Source organism: Stegodyphus dumicola, chromosome 8 (assembly GCF_044657685.1).
Source record: "Stegodyphus dumicola isolate Sdum_Otavi_A_Nest chromosome 8, ASM4465768v1".
In the NCBI taxonomy this organism is placed as follows: domain Eukaryota; kingdom Metazoa; phylum Arthropoda; class Arachnida; order Araneae; family Eresidae; genus Stegodyphus; species Stegodyphus dumicola.
In genome coordinates this window covers 162,833,833-162,856,406 of record NC_140775.1, presented here as the reverse complement: position 1 = coordinate 162,856,406, position 22,574 = coordinate 162,833,833, and the positions used below count along the sequence as shown (strand labels likewise).

General features: G+C 29.9%; 1 protein-coding gene across 1 annotated transcript; it reads right to left on the bottom strand.

Moving 5' to 3' along the window:
• Positions 1-8,216: 8,216 nt before the first annotated feature.
• On the bottom strand, positions 8,217-21,928 carry Gpdh1 (Glycerol-3-phosphate dehydrogenase 1). The gene is made up of 8 exons (XM_035374178.2): positions 21,731-21,928; positions 21,285-21,462; positions 20,129-20,269; positions 19,889-20,030; positions 16,998-17,110; positions 15,632-15,862; positions 12,847-12,953; positions 8,217-9,980 (listed from the first exon to the last, which is right to left on the bottom strand). Exons 1-8 carry the CDS (start codon positions 21,763-21,765, stop codon positions 9,899-9,901), a joined length of 1,029 nt encoding a protein of 342 aa, XP_035230069.1. The 5' UTR covers positions 21,766-21,928; the 3' UTR covers positions 8,217-9,898.
• Positions 21,929-22,574: the final 646 nt, after the last annotated feature.

Genomic DNA, 22,574 nt, shown 5'->3' with positions numbered 1-22,574 from the left:
CTTGGTTATGCAATTAATTTATTTACATAAATCTTATTTTTTTAAAACTTGGTTATGCACTTAATTTATTTACATAAATCTTATTGTTTTAAAGCTTGGTTATGCAATTAATTTATTTACATAAATCTTATTGTTTTAAAGCTTGGTTATGCAATTAATTAATTTACATAAATCTTATGATAATGGTTTATCTCGAATAAAAGTTAAAAAAAGATTAAAATCATCTCTCTTCTTCCTTGCTTTCTATTCATGTTTCCCCATTTCTTTCACAGTTTTTCACTTTTTCTCGTTTGTCAGATTGAAATAGTTTATAACTCTGACGCGCACTAATTTCAATACTATGTCCATGTACATGTTCAATAGTGTCCATGGACATAATTTTATGGTAATGAAATCTTATTCGAATATCTAAGCAGTTATTATTTGTATTTAATTTTTTTTTTTTTTTTTTTTTTTGTTTTGTTTTACTTCAATATATCGTACAGTATAAAGTTTATCCGCACAAATGTTATGTATATAAATTATTAATTTTTTTACTAGTTTAAAAGCACTTACATGCATTAAAGCTTTCCCCAGCATCAAAGTGTAAGAAAATTAAAAGATAAAACGGCGTGGAGATTCAGTATCGGCGATTACCATGGAAGGCTGAAGCCACCAAGTCTTATTTAATCTAACAACCTAGTAAGGCAGAGTACACTCTGTCTTATAATCTAAAGACCTCATCTTAAACACGTGAGAGCTAATTTGCATTCTGGCATAGAAACGGAAAGTAAAAAAAAAAATGACAGCAAAGGACTAAGGTAAAATCATAAAATAACTAGTTAATTAACATAAAGGAACTCTAGAACTTACCTAAATAGAAAAAATAATATAAATTAAGTGTTAAATTTATATTATTATTTCTTCTCTGAATTAATAACTGATAGGTTAAAATGTTTCTAGCAAAAGTTAAAAACTGCAATACAAAATATTGCAGTATAGTTAGGCATTTCTAGAGAACATTAACATCATATTGTTACTTTTTTTTTTTTTTTTCTGACATCAGTTGTTACGTTATTTTCTTCTTTCACGTTCATATGGGGTTTGTAGATTTGGAGTGAATAACAACGACACTTGATGAAGTATCGAAACACACTTTATTTAAGACACAATAACACGCCGAATAAATACTAATTCAGAAGTCAAACAACAAAATTCAGCGTTATATTTTCAAAATTTTCACAGGACTAGTTTCGATGGTTTTACTGAACCACCATCCTCAGCTGCAAAACCGCATAACGCTGATTTTTGTTTTTAGATCTTTGAATTAACACTTTATTTAGCCACTATTAATAGGACAGCTCCAATAACACTTTTTAAAGTCGTCGAAGATCTACTCTAAACACGCTGGAACAATCAGTGGAACAGCCTTCAAGCTATAAGGCTATAAAGGTGGAGAAAGCTTCACTGCAAAGCACCAGAGTACAGCTCCCGACTCTGCTCTGTCGTTCTCGGAACTCCACTACTCTCGAGACTCTCCACGCTACAACTCGCGACGCACTTGGAGACACTTAGAGCACAGCTCCCGACTTTTCGTTCAGTCGTTCTCGGAGCTCAGCACACCCTCTCGACGATGCACTAACCGCGATACACTAAGAGACTCTTTCGATGCACTCGACGACCCACTCGGAACTCGTTGCCTGCTGTCAACTCGATCGACTCCGCACGGACTAACTAGAGACTATCTCGCACTTGACGAGGTACACACTAAACTGACTGCGGACCAGCAGGATTTATGTAGCTTTCGGCTTGTGTTCGAGAACATTCTGGGCTAAACCGGTAAGAATTCGTTCCAGAAGGTTCTTCATCCGTCCATGGCATATCGGCAATTTTGTCGCCAAATGGGCGATTTCTCGCCAAATGTGGCAATCCTACCTTCCATTGCCATTTTATGGCAACCCTAAAACTGCTTTGCGGGGAAGCTATCTTACCACGCCTGTACATTCCGTAACAATATATTGTTTTACGAAGCAAAATTATTTGTGCATTGATTTAAACAAAAACATGAAGTGTAATTTAATTCACTTCTAATTTATGGCTTGCTAAATTTTAAAAAATTTTTAGTTACATTTCTGAAAGCTGTGAAAGATGAAAAGAGCGATTTCTAGTCTAGATATTGTTTTCTTTATAGGCTCGCGAAGTTGACATACTGTTTGCTCATAAGTTGATTATATCAAAGAGAGAGAGCGCTTGCTGTTTGCCTAGTGGAAAGAATGGTCTCTGAAAGAAAGTAATTCGTATTTACTTATATAGAAAAAAACAACAAAAATGTTTATGCAATTAGACCATTATCTCGGTTTCGTACCTAGGATGAACTACTACTGTTCAGTGGCCAAACATTTGGCCACTTAGGTGGGAATTTACTGTATTGATGAGACTGCCCTAATTTTAGCTCACGCAGATGATAGGTAATGAAATATTAAGAGTAAATAAATTATTTAAACTAATGTTTAGATTAGAAATGAACGTAAAGAAAAATGTCAAATAAGATGCTTATAATTCTAAGAAACGATACAGAATATACTCTTTTAAAGTAGGCATAAAATACTAAATGATACTATTAAACTTTTCTTCTTAATTTATTAAACAATTTACTCTATTTATATGCCCTTTTTATTTATAAACTAGAACATTAAAAAATCTTATAAAATGGAGAAGAAAGCTTTAAATGGGGCGTAAAAAAGAAAGATGCGATGCTTTTGAATGGGCAATGAAGAAAATCAAAACTGCTGATCAGTATTTCCGAGTTGAAAATTCTAGTCAAGAAGAATATCAGGCATAAACTTTGAGCTCACAGGAACAGCCATCAGAAAATTGCGAACATTTAAATGGGGCATCAGACCGTTCGAATACAATTTTAAGAATTAAAAATGTACCAGAAAATATTTCGACTGAAATCACTGAAGAAGGCGAACTATCAGAAAATATTTCAGCTACAGTCAGAAACAGTGATGAAATGTCAGACAATATTCCAACCTCTTTCAGAGATGTAAAATATGAAAGATATCCACCCAATTTTGGTCATTATCCAGAAATTCTTACAGAGGATAAAAAAGGATTTATTTAAAATTTTGGCCTTTGTGGACCAAAAGATGGCGATTCTCCCCAAAATAAAGACAGCAGATACTTTTCTTCTGTTCATTATACCATGATCAATATCACCGTTTTAGAGACAGCTTTGTTATTTCACTTGAACTCAACATAGACTATTGTGAACCATGTTGGTTAATTTCAAATAAGGACAGATATGGTCGACAGGAATACAGGTTTGGCAAACATTACCCATAATGAGGAAAAAAGAAAAAAAAAAAAAAAAAGCGAGAGAAGTTCTCATCATATCACAAGCTGTAAGCAAATAACTGTATAGGTCAAATATGGGGAAAATCTGTAAAAGATGAAATCAATTTCAGTTAGTTTTAGAGAGATTAAATCCAGATAACTTTAGCAAAAATAACAGTGGTTACATACAAAAGGAGTTTTTTATCTGATGTCACATTATTGGAAGAATATGACATTGTGATGAATGACATTATAAAAATGCTCTCAAATGCTGTTACATATTTGAATTCTACAACACAAAATGAGTTAATTGATCGTTTAAGTAGTATTTGTTTAAAAACAAAGCTTTTGGATGAAATTAAAAATTTTCTTTTTTATTTCTTTGTACGAATAATCGTAACAAAGTAATCGTAGTCGCGAAAAATTTCGGTTATCATATTTTAATAAAAATATGCATTTTGACTATTCCCGAATCCATCTGGGGCCCTCCAGCGGCCGAGCGGTAAAGTCGCTGAACGCTGGTAGTTAGGTCCGAGGCTCGAATTCCCCGCCCGAACGGCCCAGCTGCATGGACCTTCGTAGGTTTTCTTCTTGTGTGACGTGTATACGAGCCAGTTTCCCTTACAGAGAGCTCCACGAAGGCACCCTTTTCCTAGGAAAAAAGCTCTCGAGACTTTGCCGTAATTGCATAAAATAAACCGAATACATTCTTTTTCTGGAGGAAGGGCGGTGACATCTGTATGTACAGACAGAATAAAGGACTCTTTTTTTTTTTTTTCCAAAAGGATTATAAAATGGTTTCAAAAGGGATTTTCTCAACATTTGTACGTTCGCATGTACGTACGTATGTATGGATATACATGCATCGCATAACCCAAAAACGAAGAGCGTTGAAATTTTGCCTATTGGGCTCCTTATAATATCAATTCGTAAACTTCTCTTTTTTATTGCAATTGGCAGTGTACATATACATATATATCGACCCCCTTACCCGGCCTTTATTTTTACAATCGTTGGTAAATTATTATTTTCCCATATATGACTATTATTTTCACAATAGTCATATCTTCCCATTACAAAAGTGTTTTAAAGACGAAAAATGTTTTGGCTATGCCAAATTAAAAAAAAAAAAAAAAACATAATTTTTGACAAATAATGAAATTTAACTTTTCATTCGGCCTACCAGTTCCTATACTTGGGAAAGTTTTGTACTCGTTATGAAAAATAAATTAGAAGAAGGTTGCCTCTCGTACGACAAAACCAGCAGGGATATTTAATTCCTAATTTTCAATTTTTGATGTCATTTTGAACTTACCTTGAGGGATCGGGTAATTAAGTTAAAATTATTCGAGAAAATAACTTTAAATTAAATGCATCAAAAAAAGTATAATTATAATAGGCGATACAAGGAAGTCATGTGTCTCCATATCAGATTTTTAAGTGCTCAACTTGATCTAATAAAAACTATTATCAAAATGTTGGCTTCTGGAAACCTCAAATTTTTTTCGGGCGGCGTAGTACCGTAAATTTATTTGGGGAGGAGGGAGTTTTTTTTTTTTCCATAGAGTCTCTAGAGTTTTAGTTATGCCACTGTGTGGAATAGTTTATAAAGGAAATAGGTTCATATCCAAGTTCCAAGTTACACAAGTGAAAGACTATGAACACACCCCTGCAGCCACCCTGTTCGCCGGTACTTGAACAAGGGTCGAATCACTAATGGTCAGCGACTTCAATCGACTCACAGCACTCGGTTGCTGCTGAGCTTGTTATATTACAGAAGAGATCCACTATTACTCGAAATCCTCCTCCTCAGTTAGTTCGGGTAGACGGGGTTTCAGAAAGATACAAGTGTTTGAAATTAACCAAAGTTTATCCTTTGAAAGTTTGGATTTAAGACATATATAATTCTGGATTTCAAACATATAATTCATAATAAATAATATTCAAGTATGTAATTCTGGACATGTTTAAATCGTACTTGTTTATTTTTACAACCATTATTAAAATCAGTTATTATTTGCTAGATATCGTCTTTCTCAATCGAATTAGGTTAGGAATAAAATAAACTGCTCTTTAATGGAAAACTACAATACGACATTGCAGTACTTCTACTTACGAAGCAAAAAAAAAGAAAAACGACTTGTATAGATACAGACGTACACCAAAAAAAAAGATTAAACATTTTCTGTTAACAGAAGCAGCAGCCAAAATGTACGCAAATGCATCAAAAATAAAAATTTTAACAATAAATATAACTGTAGGGATAGTACTTAAAATCTGCAATCTACATAATTTTTCAAAACAGTGAATCGCATTATATCTGCATTACTGGCATCTACATTTAGTGCTTTAACAAGAAAAGTGCTGCATTTTAATCCTTAACTTATTTTTCAATTTCATGTGCATAATTTCAAACGTTCCTTCCAAATCCCTGCTGCTAAAGATCTCTCTGTACTTAACATGTCAGTGATATCCAGTTCTATTTCCCCCGTGCATTCTTTTACAACAGCTATTGATTTCCACCACTCAAGTGTGATCAAACTCATTTACAAAAATGATGCTGCAGAAAGGTGGTGGATGCTAGTAAGGCTTCGGCTTTATGCTTGGTGATAAAATATAAGCTAAAAAATGTGCTGATAATAGTGCTTACTCTTATCGTGTTTTAAATAATCGTATGCACGCCTAAACAAGATTTCCTGCATTGTTTTCTCAAATTTTAACAGCTTCAGCAATTATCCTTCTGGGCTTTAACCAAAGCAACTGAAAATGCCTTCATAAAACTAACAAATTTTCCCCATTTTGTTTGACTAACATATTATGAACTTTAGACTGAATATTCTTGTCATCTCGATTTTCTTCTACAATTCGCATGAAAATTCGGATACTTTTTTACACAGCTTTCAAGGGAGTCACGTATTGCATTCCAACGTATTATAAATAGTACATTTAAACTAGTTTTCAATGCATTCATTAAATTTTGCTCTGGCAACTGGTGATTTTGAACACATTTTACTTGAATAACATGCTTAACATCATTCATTATATTTAAATCTTTGGATAATAGATTAAGCATATGAGCTGAATAACTGTAAAATATATGCTGAATATTTTTTCTACTTCTTTTCTCCTTATTGCTGCAATGGTTATGAAACTATAAAATTTACATTTAAATTTATTTTCAATTTTTTTTAATAGCATCAACAATAAGTAAATTTTCACACTTGCAAGTGGTGTTAAGGGTTATGAATAGCTCTCAACAAATGTATAGTTTTTATTGACTGTACAAACAAGCAAATGCAGAATTATTAGTTCATTGTGAATACTGGATTAAACATCTAACAATGTACAAATTGATTAAATAAAACATTACTATATTTATCTTTGTTCTTCATATGTATTATTTAATAATTTACCACTTTTATAGGGAGGCTTATATCCCAGAAGCAAAATTTCATTAATTTTATGAAAGGAGAGTTTTTTACACAATGAAATGATCGATACATTTGTAGCAGAAAAAAAATTTACCTGCTTAACAGTCCATTTTAGATGACTGAAAAATTTTGTTATTACAACATACTTATTTAGATCACACACTTTGTGTTTTGAATTAATACACTCATCAAATTTACACTCGAGACTCGATAGACATAGAAGTGGTACATTTTTTTTACCTTATATTAACATGGCTTTTTAAAGATAAAGATATTTTAAACAAAATTTTCTCTTTAAAAATCTTCCAATTCTTTGTATTCAATAATTAAATCTCTTTAAACATATTAGTGGTTATCTCAATCTTTGATTTTAATAAATTTCCCATCATTTAAAAAAATACAAATGCCTGATTTTAATCAATGTTTTTTTATGAAATGCAGTGATTAAAATCACCAATACATTGAACCAGAAAACAAGTTCTGTCTTTATGAGTTTAAACTCAACAATAACGTCCAAGTTCTCATGAAAATGTTATTCTTTAAGGCCATTCATAGCTTTGTTTCTTCATTTTTTAAATTTTATTTTTCCATTATATACAATGTGTTTTGTATGTCTTGAGTACCGCTTTAATTTACATAACTAAATTCTTTCATTAAACTGCTTGAAAATACAAGTATATTGTAAAAAGTATTTTACTGGTAATTATAATGTGGGTATTGACTCTTCCTTGGGTGTGTTTCAGACCTTGGTGTTCCAGGTTAATTGGTGGTTGACTGAATAAATTAGTAAATTCTAAAATTTCTACACAGATAAGTTTCTATATTCTCTTAAATTTCCTTATGTTTCATGCTTTTGGATTGAACTCAGGAAAAAGATTAAAATTATCCCCAAAGTACAATAACATTAAGGAATAGATTACATTCGCTATCTGAACCACCATTGTATTATATATATATACATGGGAACAATACACAGTCAGAACAAGTTATGAGTAAAACAGAATTCAATCAAAATTTGACTTCTTTTGGAGGGGGGTCTAATGACTTCTTACAAACTTGAGAAAAAAAATACTCTTTTAAAAGTAAAGGTATTTAATTTTAATAAATGAAACAATATTCTTCAAAAAAATCTTTTTTTATTTTTTACTACATTTATCTTATTATAACAGATTTTTCATTGGCATATACTAAACTGATGCAATCAAATTTCTAGAAACAAATATTGCACAAATAAAAATTAAACAAAAGAAACTAGCTGCACAGACAAAAACAGCATGCCATCAAAAATTATATAATCCTGCACTTGTAGTTTATATATTTCTGAAAATATCAAATCTGTTATATTACATATGACACAAAAAGGATGTAAAACTAAGGAATGAAAGAAAACAAAATATTAGAAAAATTAACTCTGCATACCTTTGAATTTTAAAATTAAAAAAGACATTTTTCTGTTCTTTGTTTTAAAAAAAAAGTACTTTTAAGGGAAATAGATGAATAATGATTGCATCATTAGAAACAGCCTTACACTTTAAAATACTCCTGGCTTTGAATCTGCATTAAAAAATCAAAGCACCACAAATGCATTTGAAAGTCTTGGGAGTTTCTAGTATTAAAAAACAATCACAGTTAAAAATGAAGATTAATTTAACTTCTAGACACCTGAGGTAGAGAAACAAATGTAATGAATTAACACCAATAAAATAGTGACCTTTTAAACACCTCAGCATAACAATATTTGAACCCTTTGCTACAAAAATATGCGATATGTAATAAATGAAAATAATGAAACTAGATAAAATTTGCAGTAAAAACTGCTCATAAATATATTCTTAATATATATAAATATACAGACAAGAATTTCATGGCACACTACTCATGTCTATAAAAAATAAAGATGAAGATATGAAACAAGTACTTCAATAAAAATCATATTTCAGATTCAAAATACTCAATTAAAATAATAGTCTCCCTATTTTGGAGACGTTCTCAAATTAAATTACAGTTAACCAAAACCAGGCAATTTTCAAAACCTGTACATTAAAACAAATGCAAAATTTATAAAATAAAATTACACCGAAATGTGAAATAACTGCTCAAGTTTACTACAGTCTAAACCCTGAGCACTTGAAATGTTCAATAGTTGCAATGAGCATTTTAGGTACTCGGTAATTAAATGGTTTATTCCAATCTAACTACTGAACAAGATTACTTCAATCTAACTATTGAGCACCTACAAATTACTTATATTATGTGTGGTCTTTATAAATATTTAAATGAGTTAAATCAATAAACATTCAAAATATTTTTAATACATAATAAAATAAAATTATAAATTTCTGGCATTCCAAAAATAAAGGACTAAATAAACATCATCAAAAAATAATTTAACAGTCCACAAAATAGAATAAATGTGGTCTGCTTACATGAGTGAAGCATTTCAAACAAAAGGAACAACCTAGGAGAAACATAAAATGAATGAACTGAATGCAAAACTCCAGAATAATATTCTTTGATGTAACTGGTAAAGGCATGGTTTAATAAGCATTTCTCTGTATAATAGAGACAGATGGGTTAACAAGATATATTCTTAACAGCAGGAATAACAATTTTTAAAAGGTTCAAGATTGTGGAAACTCGCATATTTTGTCAATTCATGCAGGCAAAAAGGATTAAAAAAACTCCAGAAAATACAATATTTCATTCCCTTTAAAATCATTAACAAAAACATTTAGCACAGGAGCCACATTTGATTCAATATGCATACTTTTCCCTGAACCCAAACTTAAACACTGAGTTTGAAGTTAAGGTTCAGATCTGTAGCCTTATACAATAGGTAGTGTCAAAAAATTAAATATCTTAAAATACATAAAATATAATTTAAATACTAACCAAAAGGCATCAAGTATCAGCCCCTATATTATAAGTCAGGTACTAGGTAAAAAATTATCACAAACCATTGATATAAAAAAAAAGTCTGAATAAAATATCACATGTGGCTCCCTTGGGAATTCACAAACCAAGTACTTAAAACATATAAAACAAAATATTTTTTTTTTTTAGGTACACAAAATATGATTAATCTATATCAAGATCAGACTATTCACTGATAAGATGTGAACAACTTGGATGAGATGCATGATACATATTCAAGAACGAATACAATCAATTAATTGCACAGGAGACAACTGGCCAGTACAAATTCGATGAATAGCAACAAGAAGAGGAAACCTGTTAAAAAAAGGAAGCATTTTTTAAGTAACACTTTACACTGGAAAGTTTAATGATTATGCAGAGCTTACAACTGGAAATTTTTTTAATAATTATGCAGAGCTCTTTCTTCAATAGAAACCAATTAAATTGAGTAAAAAAAGGGGGAGGAACCTAAACCTTTTTAACCATTGGTACAAAAAATTCAAAACAACACGAGAAATTGATTCAAATGAAATTATAAATTGGAAATAGTATCATAAAATGATAGTACAGAAATAGTGGTTGTTGCATTAATGTACCACAAAATTTAAGTGTTGATGTGATAAGAATGTTCTCCACTTTTGTTTGGGATAAAAGGTGAACACACTGTTCTCCTATCCCCCACAGTCTGAAGATTAAAGAGAAATTTATGTTTAAAATTTAAATAATTTTTTAAACTACTTCAGTTTAAATCAAGGAAAAAAATCATAAAATATAAACATTAAATAAAGACAAAATATACTTTTAAATGAACGAAACACACACACAATATACATATAAAACAAGAAAAAAAGCACATTACTTTTTCTTGCAGATATTCAAATAATTATTAAATGCCTGAAAATGGTTTTGTACAGAAACTTACCCAATTTCTGCATTAAGCTTTTGCTGATACATACTGATCAATTTAAGCTGGGTTAAGTTTCTGACATTTCTAGAATGAAGAAAATACAGAGTCCCTTGGAAAATTATATACAATTTAACAAGTGGTATCTGTGTATTAATTATGAAGCTGAATTATTATAATATATAGTACGATGTTTCCTAAACAGATATTGGTACTCTCATGACTAACATGTGACGTATAATGTTCGACAGTGAATCAAATTGTCTGATGCATGTCTGACATTTGAGGAATAGAAGTCCATTTTAAAATGCTAGTTCAAGTTTAAAAATAGTGTACTTATGTTCAATGTCATTGGAGGTGTGAGTTTGAGAAGCATGGATGCACTTCTGATGTGCTAATAGCCACTACTTGCAGCATTTCAAGTAATTATATAAGAAGATTTTGTTAAAACGTAACCTATGAAATGTATAATTATATTAACCTGCAATTAAGTTCAACACCAATACACAATACAGAATTTTCTTTCATTAAAGTGTGCATGCATTCTTTTGAGGGACTTTGTGTATAAAGAGTATATAATTAGATTTTTCAATTAGTCTTTCCTGCTAACGACATAGCATGACTAAAAAATACTTAAGACACTTCTTTGTTATAGTAGCCTACAATACTGAATGCCAAAAAACCGAGATATCTCACTAAAATATGGCTGCATGTTCTTATATCTTGCCACAGGATTGTAATATATTAGTACTGGCTGCATGTTCTTATATCTCGTCACGTAATCATACATTAGCACCATGTTACATATTTGCTCTCACTGCGAAAAGAATACCATCCGTGTTGGAAATTGATACAGCGGTGCCAGAATATTATTTGGCACTGCTATTAGCTTTATCTATTCTTGGGTACATGAAATGGTGTAACAAACAGCTTAATATGTGTGAAAGTGCTGCAGTTGAATGGAACAGTTACATGCGATAAAATGATAAGGATTCTTAAAAATATTCTTAGGAAACAACATGCAAGTATTATTTTTATTATTTTATTTTGTGTTGTTTATTTTGACATTCGCACTTCATGAGCTTGATGAAATTATAGCCAAGATCTTGGCGCAAATCTTAAATCGCCAAATATAGTTGGAGGCTGCTATAATGAAGAAGTACCACAATTTATTGGCTACTACTTTTTTCCTGAAGGAGGGGAAGAAAAATGCATACCAATAACAAGGAGTCTGCTATTTTACTGAGCAACTCTTTCATATTACATATGAATTCTTTTAAAAACACACACCATACATTTCCAAATAACTCATCTGGGTATAAATTCATACTCTCTACTGTACCCATGTATAAATCTAATTAAAAATTGTTTTATACATAAAGCTATTTATCACTAATAATGTGTGTCACTGGTTGTCTAAATTAAGTAGATTTATCAGAAAAGTGAAAGATAAGTGTCAAGTTTTCAACCATTCAAACACAAGCCAGAAATGATCACTGATCATTTAAAATACATTACATTAGTAATACTATGGACGGGAATGAAGCTGATTTTACCCGAGAACAGGAGGATTGACAATGTTAATTGTGAAATGGAGGATAATGCTAATCCTCCAGTAACACTTCTGAGAAGTGCTCAAACTTAGAAAATTTAATTAATACGTGTTAAGATTAAATAAAATAAAAATCAAATCTGATTATTTTAATTCATTTTTATGATTGAATTACTTGTAGATTATTCTGAACATATACAGAAGCCAACCTCCAAATCTCAGCAGCAAAAAATTTCTACAAATTCTTGGCAAAAATGTGCAGTAATTTAGTAAAGTATTTAGAATCAGAAAACAATTTAGAAACTGTTCAAAAACATTAAATTAGGAAACATTTTATCCAACTACCAGAATTTAAAAACAGGAAGAAGGAATGTAATGTAGCATTCTGTAATAATGTATGAATGGAATGTCAGAATACACATATTTGCAAAAAACATAAAATACTGTGTGATAGGTTTAAAAACAATAAAATATATAGCTGAAACAAAAAGATTTTTGTTCATTCAGCCCATGAATAAGCTTGCATGAAACACTAAACTTGTAGGAAATACTGATGTTTGAAAATAAAGTCACTTATAAAAAAATAATAAAAAAAAAAAAAAAAATTATATAAAATCTGATTTAAAAAAAAAGAGATTAAATTCAATAATTAATCATTAAACATACAAAATACTATTTCTTCAAAAGTGCAACCTGTACAAATTTACAATGAAAGTAATACAAACTTTTCTAATAATCCTTTGCTTTCCAGCATTATATATACTTCTTCAGCAGTTTGAGGACCTTGCATTCTCTGTCCATTCAACATTTCTTTTTCTAGCTGCTCCATGCTCTATAGATTAATAAAATAAATAAATAAAAGAATAAAAAAAAAGACTATATATAAACTATATAAACTGCAATATACTTTGTAACTATACCATTCCAGAAACGACTATTTCACATTCATATTCATAGACTGAATTCTTAAGAATGTCCTTAGAAAATTGTATTTTTAATTTTTCAAATAATTTATATAATGTCTTTCACTTTAAATATTAATAATATACAAAAAAAATTAAATGTTCAATCCAGCTAATAAAATCTAGAGGAAAAATTGTAACTTCATATTATGTGAAAAACCTAATTTATGATACATTGACAAGTATGATAAATAATGTATTTCATTCTTTTCTATCTTAGCTTCCACTAAAAGTATTTTAACACATATTTTTAAAATAGTTATGAAAAATTTACCTAATAAATTTTTGTATATTAGATTTTGTGAAATCAGCTTATAAGCAATATGCTTTACATGCTTTTAGATATTTATTACCAGCTTATTATATCCAGCTTGCTTATATATATTCATGAAATTATTTTTCTATAAAGACAAACAGATTTGCTGAATTCGGATTTTTGCCAGTGGTTACGATGGCCCTGGTTAAAAGGTCGTGTTTTAGTAGCCTTAAGAGCTCAATGCATGCTTCAAGAATTAATGAAACTTGAACAATTTTATTAATAAAAATCTATCAAATCCTGTAAATGCATTTTAATTATATTTGTATATAATTAAAATGTAAACAAAGTTGGTACAGGAAGGGGTCTTAGGTATTTTCCATCAGTGGTCGAATGATAAAACTGCAGAGTATTGGTAGTTCCTCCGGGGTTCGAATTGCAGCGAATGGGCTGGCTGCATGGACATTTTTGTGGTTTTTCCCCAAGAGCAGCATGTATACAAGATAGTTTCCCTTAGAAAGCCATCTACCAAGGCCTCCCTTCCCTTAGGTAGATAGCCCTCGAGAGCTTTGTGTAATTTCATAAACCAAGTCTCGGATTTTTAGTTTACGGCCTCACGTTAAATCCTACCTCACTAAGAAATAATGCAATTATGCAACAGGAATACAATAATATAAGAAAGTGCAGAAATTTTTTGCACTTTCTGGTTATTCACATCCCTCTTCGAGAAATTGGCAACTCATTGACAACTAATTTTTCACCAAGTTAATAATGTGAAAGGTAACAAAGATTTTGAAATTGGTGGCACACTAAGGACTTCATAAAAGAGCAATAAATCATCAAAATTTAAAAAAGCATGAAAAATCCGTAATAAAACACAGTTTTCAAGATATACTTAAGTATTTTTTTTTTCTCTGTTCTACACTACACAGTGATCTGTTCTCTCTTGAAAACATCAGAGAAAGGCAGAAACCTGTGACGAGAGCACGGACATTAGTGGCAAAGCTCAATTAGCAGCATTTCTTCGTTCTTGTGACAAGAATTTTAACATTTTTGAGGAATTACTGGAACTAATACCGATGCCTGGTACTACCACAGGAGAAGATATATTTACTTGTGTTTTTGGACTTCTGCAGAAATACAATCTACCTTTGGCAAAATTAAATTCTGTAGCTACAGATGGCGCTCCATCAATGACCGGGAAAAACAAGGGCTTCGTAGCATTACTAAGAAAAAAACTTAGTGAAATTCACGGTTCAAACATTCATCATATGCATTGTATTATACATCAAGAAGTTCTATGCACGAAAGTAATAAATATGGAGAATGTTTTGTCATATATTAAAAAAGTTATAAATTTTATAAGATCTCGAGGTTTAAATCAGCTTTCTTAAGGATCAGCTTTAATTCACTGCTTTCTTAAAGGAGTTAGATAGTGAATATTCGGGTTTGTCCTACTATACCGAGGTACATTGGTTATCTTGCTCCAAGATTCTCAAACAATTCTGGGATTTGAAAGAAGAAATATGTCAGTTTTTAAAAACAAAAAATCAAGACGCAAGTTTGTTTTACGATCCAATATGGATACAAGATTTATCTTTCTTGGTTGATATAACCAAGCACTTAACCGATTTAAATTTATCGTTACAAGGAAAAGATCATATCATTACGAACATGTTTGACATAATTAAAGTATTCAAACGTCAACTAGTTCTTTGGGAAAAACAACTTAAAAATGAAGATTTGACACACTTCCCGACGTGCAGCATGAACAAATCAAGTTTAGATGATACTTGTTCGTATCAAAAATACGCAGAAAAAATTGCAAATTTAACAACTGAATTTGAAACGAGGTTTAATGATTTTAGTTCCCTCGAAGACAAATTTTTTTTGTTGACATCCCTGCCTTACAAGAAAGAAAAATATGTACTCAGTGCAACAAAAACAAACATAAAAAAATTTTCCCCTAGAATCTGAAACTGGAAATCAATGCTCATCTGCTGCTTGCACATGCATACCTGGGTTGCCACATAAAAAATTCTGGTGATGCCATGGGTTGCCTATTTTGGTGACACAGCATGTTGCCCTACACAGTTAGTTACATTTTAGGGGTTACCTTTAAAACCTTTTAGGCGTTTGCAGATAATCAGAGAGAACCAAATTTTTAATACATATAACTGAGCATTTCTCTGCATATGAATATTTTTTCAGGGATTTATAAAATTGGAATACACATTTTCCCTATATATTCTTATACTCATGCAATAACTTTATTTAGAAAATTGCCATTACCTTTCCAGTCCTAATAAAAGCTTCAGCAATTTTGCGATTACGACCACCATAACAAGTAGTGATTAAATCTGCTACACCACAGCTCTCAAAAAATGTACTAAGCTGCGATTCAGGATAGAAGGTTTTAGCATATGTTATCATTTCCATCAATCCTATTCGCATGACAGCAGCTTTACTGTTGTCTCCAAGTTCTAAACCATCAACTATACCTGCTCCAACTGCAACAATATTCTAAAAAATAACATATTAGGATACTTTAGTTTCAGATATCCTTAAAATAGTCTAAAATTATTCATTAACATTTACTAATAAAATCTACATTAAAATAAAAAAGGCATATTCTTAAAACTTGAAATTAGTACTGAAAATATTAATTGTGAAAATTAACAAACTTCAAAATTCCAATTTATTTTAAAAGACAACCTCGGGTCTTTTCTTTTCAAAAGTAAAGAATTCTATATTTTGAGAACAATCAAAGATATTGAGAACAATCAAAGATATTGAGAACAATCAAAGATATTTTGAACAACACATAATTTAGATACATTCTTAAATTACAGTTAATAATTAACATTTTTATTTATTTCTAACATTAAAACATTATCCTTAAAAATGTTCTATTTTAACATGGGCTAAACTGGTTAAATTAAGCTGGAATTCTCCATATAATGAAATTCAAGAAAAACATCCTGAAATTCAAAATAAAAATTTTAAAAAATTGCACATTGCATTCCTAAAAACTGCTTTCATTGCATATAGGAACACATGAAATTTCTTCCACTGCATTAGAATATAAATAATTAAAAACTGAAAATATAATTAATGAAAATAGTAATTACCTTTTCAATACAAAATAATTTGAAAAATGCATTTTAAAATAAAAATTATCTCAAGATTTTAAATTTACCTTAACTTTAATATGAACAATTATGCTTAATAAATATTTAATAATAACTACTAACCCCTTCTTAAAAATACATTTAAATAATAATATATTTGACAGAAAAAAGGCTTAGATTAATGAAATTTAATACAAATTAATGACTAATGTGAGGCATAATACCAAGAAAACAAGTGATGGTTTTAAATTAAAATAACGTTTTCTTGGCAAGGGAAAAGCATGTAGATTATTAAATTTTAAACACATTTCTTTAATTTGAGATGTTATAAATATTCTCCATGGTTAGAATTTGAATGAATTATGACATATTATTACAACATAATGCAATTTACAGTTGACAATGATTTACAAGCGACTACTGATTATGCTCAACATTTACGGATAATTCACGAATATCCAAATATGTAATGAATAATTAAGCTAATTTTATGCATCATTTTAAATCAACATTAACAAAAGGCATACTTTAAGGGCACCGCAAACTTCAATAGTACGAATATCATCTACGACAGCAATTCGAAAATAATCTGTCTGCATTATATTCTTCAGCATTTGCCCTATTTGTGGATCTTTAGAACCTGCAAGATTCATTCAAAAATATTTGTACTTGTTAACAATAAATAGCTAAAATTAAAGTTTTATAGTTTTTGTACTAAAGATATCAAATATAAATACAAATAATATTTTAATATTTATACATCACATTCCAAATAAAATTCGTAGTAATTACATAAATGTTCTTTAAAAATGAACATATGAATCAGCTCTATTCAGAAAATTTCTTTTAATAACCTTCATTCTTTCATGGATTTAACAATGTTTTACTATTATTCTACTCATCTTCCTTAATTTTTCCTGCTAGTTATTAGCATAGGTTATGTTCCTTAAATATTTAACAGTTCACACTGACAGCATCGTTTCAAAAACTAGATTATATATAGATATTCACTTTGCTAACAATTCTTAACTATGCATACATTACAAGAACTTTAGCTAAGAGTTTTTGCTACACAAAAATTACCTTTATAAATATACAAATAGCACTTAATTTCTTAGATACAATAGTTATACTTTTTAAAGAAATTTGCACGAAAGCTGCTTACACTGAAACCAATGCATACGTTGCAATAATATTGGAAAATAACTTGAAGATAATAATAAAATTATGCACAAAAGGATTCAAAATTACAGGAAACAATATTTTTTTTTTTTAAAATCTGAAAGGGTTAAGATTTTAACAATTGCCCAGAAGGATTTGTTAAAGTCTTTTATGCTCTTGCTGAGCTCACTGTCTACCAATCTGTTGTTGCACTCCATTCCTGTTAACACATTTCTTTTTACCTTTTTAGCTTTATTATTTTCTCCATACTAATGCCATATTACAATACAACCGCAAAATTGCAGTGTTAGGTGTTGGCATGCATTTTTCTATTTTTTCAGTCTTTTCTCATTTTAATCAGTCCAGTTTTCTTAGTAACAAAGCTTGCAAAACTACTTTTTAATGTCTTTTTATTATTAATATTTTGTATGTTAACTTTTATTGAATATCATGTTCTTCACACTTATGGCACATAAAATTCAATACCAAAATCACAAAATATTAAAAACAGTATATTTTTTAGAATTTCTGATAGCCAGTCTTATGTGCTAAAGATGAAAATGTTTTAATCCATACAGTGTTGTTACTGCTTGCTTTCAAATCATTGAGTTTGTTAAAGCCGAGACAGTTATACATAATGTTGGCACACAGATAAAATGAACAGTAGAAAGATGAAAATCTATACTAAAAGGATGGAGACATAAGTCACTGTAGATATTCATCACATAATTTTCCTATCTTGATAAAGCAATTTTGATTCATATACCATTAACACACCTAACAGTTTTTGGAAGCTTACCTTTTACGATAATGGACGATAGACAGAAATTAGTCATGATAGGTTAGCAATAGCCAAGAAAATGAGAAAAGTGACAACTCATTTAGCAGCAGCATGGGAGAGTCAAAAGGTTTCAATTCCTAAACAGAAATCTTTACTTGGATAAGAGGTATCTGCATTGCAGGGTTACATTAAGAAGCATGATGCAGATTAATTTTGAAGTGATGCTGTTTAGATTGATATGTTACAAATAGTTACTTTTTTTAGGATGGAAAGAGACATTAAAATTAAACCACATTAAAATGAACAATAGAGAGGCTACTGCAAATTAAAATTAGAAATCTGCTTTTATATTTTATATATAGCATTTAAAAAAAAAAAAAAAATGCTTAAATTATGACTTGTATTTAGTTAAGTATATCCAATATTTATAGCTAATTCTTTACACACAGAGAAAATGATTCTGATAATTATATATACTCTCAACGACACTTTAACACATAATATTGTATCTGATATTACTGACTTTCGACGTTTATTTTTAATAATAAATTTTTGTAATCATTAAAATTACACGAAAAGATTTTTTATGATTAAAATTATAAAAATTTGATAATATTTTAATACAATTTTTAATATTTTATCAAAATAACAAGGAAGGCTAAAATGTTCAAACATCAATTTTTTAGTACAGTACAGTCTTTAATCCGGACCTCAAAGCTACAAACTTTCTGCACATGCGTAAACATTACACATGCGTGTTTAATGTATAACGGACAGTATAAGCTAGGCTAAAATTATCCAATTATCCATTTCAGTTAATGTTGCAGATTGTGTTGGTCCTTAATCTTCTAATTGGATCCGGCTTATTATTTTTTGCAGACTGTTAAGAGCAATTTTATAAAAAGTAAGCTTGAACTTTTGATTATATCAAAAAGAGTTTCCGATACTGGAGCTGCCAAAGGATCTACAAAGCAAAAGCATGTTTTGATGTACCGCTTCCGATAGTGAAGAAAGTGACAGAGAGGTTATTGAAAACGAAAAAATTTCGATTGACAAGTTAGTCGGTATTCTCGACACGGCAATTGAAGGACTTGAACAGTGGAACTGAACAAGAAATTATGTCTATTTATAGAATTAAAGAGAAAGTATTAGCACAAAAAACGAAGCAACTTAAACAACTTACATTGAAAGAAATGTTTAATAAAGTAAACAAATAAATATTAAGCTTTTTTATGTAAATTTTGATACCCTTTAGATCATAATTGCTCTTTATTTCATATTTTTAATTTTATAATTTCTGCATGCCATCTTACCAAATTTAAATTGATGATCTATAATCCGGAATCGCCGAAGTTTTGACAAGTTCGGATTAAAGACTTTGTATTGTACCTGTACAGAGCATGGGAAAATTTATGTAATTACTATCAGTTCAAACAAAATAATTCTAAAACTAAATCATTAATGCTTCAAACAAACCTATGGTGGATTCGCAGAACTTTCCAGCAGCAACTTCACCAGCCAAATTAGCCCCCATCATTACACTTACATCTATGTTTAGCATTTCCCGCAACACATCCGATATTAGTGCAATGCCACCTCCAGGAAGAATGTCAAAGCCCTTTTGAGAATAATTGGTTACACAATTAGATATTAAAACAAATTTCATAAGTCAAAAATGCATATCTAGTACTATTTTACAGTTAAAAAAAATTATACCTTAATCAGTGACAAAGCTACTGCAGTTGGTTTAATTTTACCAACAAGAGGTGTGCAAGCACCTCTTACAAACTTGTGTGGCAAAACCCATACTAGGATGTCAGCATCTACTGCAGCTTCTAGAGGATCTGTTACTGCAACCTAAGAAAAATTATCATTAATCCTTTAAATTATCCTTAATCTTTAAATTTAATATTTTACTGTTAGGTATGTTTTCTAATGGCAAAATGAAACAGAACACATTACTACTATAAAGATTTTAAATATTTCTCAATCACAAAGAATTAATAAATTAAATTAATCCTTGGAAAGTCTCCTAGATAACTGATAAAAAAAAAAAAAAGATTTGAACTTGTCTCACAAGCCTTTTTTTTTGGGGGGGGGGAAGGATTTAAAAACTTTATTCACTACAGCAAGTATAACAAAAATAAATGACAGCTTTACTGAGAGAAATAGATACCTAAAGTCAAACATTATGCCCTAGAATTATTTTTGGTACTGTTCTGTTAATGGGACTGGATTCAGAAATGTGTGTATACGCTCCGTCGCTAATAATCTCCGAGTTCTAGCACAGAATGCGCACAAGTACTTTCATATTATTGGATACAACTTATTCTTCACGCATTTAAAAGTCAAGTATAATATATTGGTAAAGGGCGTTAATGGCCGATTGCCTCTTACTAAGTAATAAGACATAGACATGCATACATGAACACATACATGCATATGTACATACATAAATCTAAGTATAAAGTACCAGGAGCATTTTGTCATCAAAATCAGAAAAATACTTCTTTTCCTGGTAGTTTTGGAGTCAGTTGGAGAATTAATAACACAGTAATGTTTACATAAATATTCTTATAAAAAGTGTAATGCTTAATATCTTTGATTAAATACTTTTACTTAAAATGTTTCAGTACCTGTTCATAAAATGTCAATCAGAAATTAAAGAATTATATAGTCGACTTAGAAGGATGCATAAAAGAAGCAGTACAATAAAAAATTACAAATATTACTTAATGCACTTTTAAGCTTTTAATACTATATTACATAAATTATAAGATACAAGAAAGATACCTAAGTTTTCTATGTATACATTTAGTATCATCTAATATAATTCTCATAGAATGAAATGAGGCTCAAATGAAATACTTACAACATTATCAGGAATTTGGAAACCAGGTAAATATTTAACATTTTCGTGTTGGGTATTAATGATTTCACTAAGTTTCTTGCCATCCACAAGTTCCTCAAAGACATACATCTTCACAGTGTTATCGAATTCTTCAAAATTTTTTACATTATTCCCAACGATTCTTGCAATTGCGGTGCCCCTGAAAAACAACAAAAATGTACCGAATATTTTTGGATCTGAGAAATTAAATGAAACGATTTCGGCAGTATTTGGATTACTACACATCTGAACAAATTCTAATACTGTAGAAATTAATCAAAAAAAAAAAAAAAAAAGCATGTACAGTTCCTAGACATAGAAAGGGGGCGTTTCCTAACATGCGAAAAATTATTTCTTCTGGTATATTGACCTAATAAACAGATGTTCCAATGGACGAGAAAATAAGACGTGGGATACATAAAACTTACCAATTGCCGGAACCGATGATCGTAACTTTCTTCATGATTGGGATATGGTTTGTGTATTAGGTGACTTTAAAGGAGACTGTAAGTTTTACACTTGCTTTTTATATGTGCTGGAACATCACAAGTGCACGACAAAAAAATAACCTCTGACCTTGCAAGCGCCCATCACCCCATTCGCTATCAACTATCAACACATAAGCCGTCTATTCTATTTCTAACTCACCGCTTAACATTTACTTCTTTTATCAACAGATGTCGCTAGTAACTTTTAACTTAAAGCATTATTGCGTAAATATGAAATTCTTTTGTAATTTGGAAGTAAGTCAGCTATCTCTTTTCTTGAGAAAAAATTCTAGAATAACATAATTTCATATTTTTATTTGGAGATTAGCTTAGTCAAAAATTAATTCATGAATAAAAATAATAAATTTTTGTAAAAAAAAAAAAATAATGAAGGTCACCTTGAAATGATTTTTTAAATAGTTTCTGTTAATATATTCTGCAAAAAACTTAACTTTCTATTAAAAAGTTACTAGTTTAATTTTATATTACGTAGTGTCTTTTCAATTACATTCATGAATTGCAGAAATACGAGCAGTAGCATGATACACAAACGGCAAATAAAAACGATTACGTCTAGAAATAAATTACATTTTTTTCTATAGTCTTTTGTATTTCCAACTTCATCTAAAAATTGAATTATTTGTTGACACTTTTAAACGTACGGCTTTTAACTGTGCATAAAAAAAATCTAGAAAATTCATTTACATAGTACACAAGCAAACATTTATTTAGATTTCAATAATAGGAAAACAAAGGGGTTTTGAATACTATCACTGAATTTTAG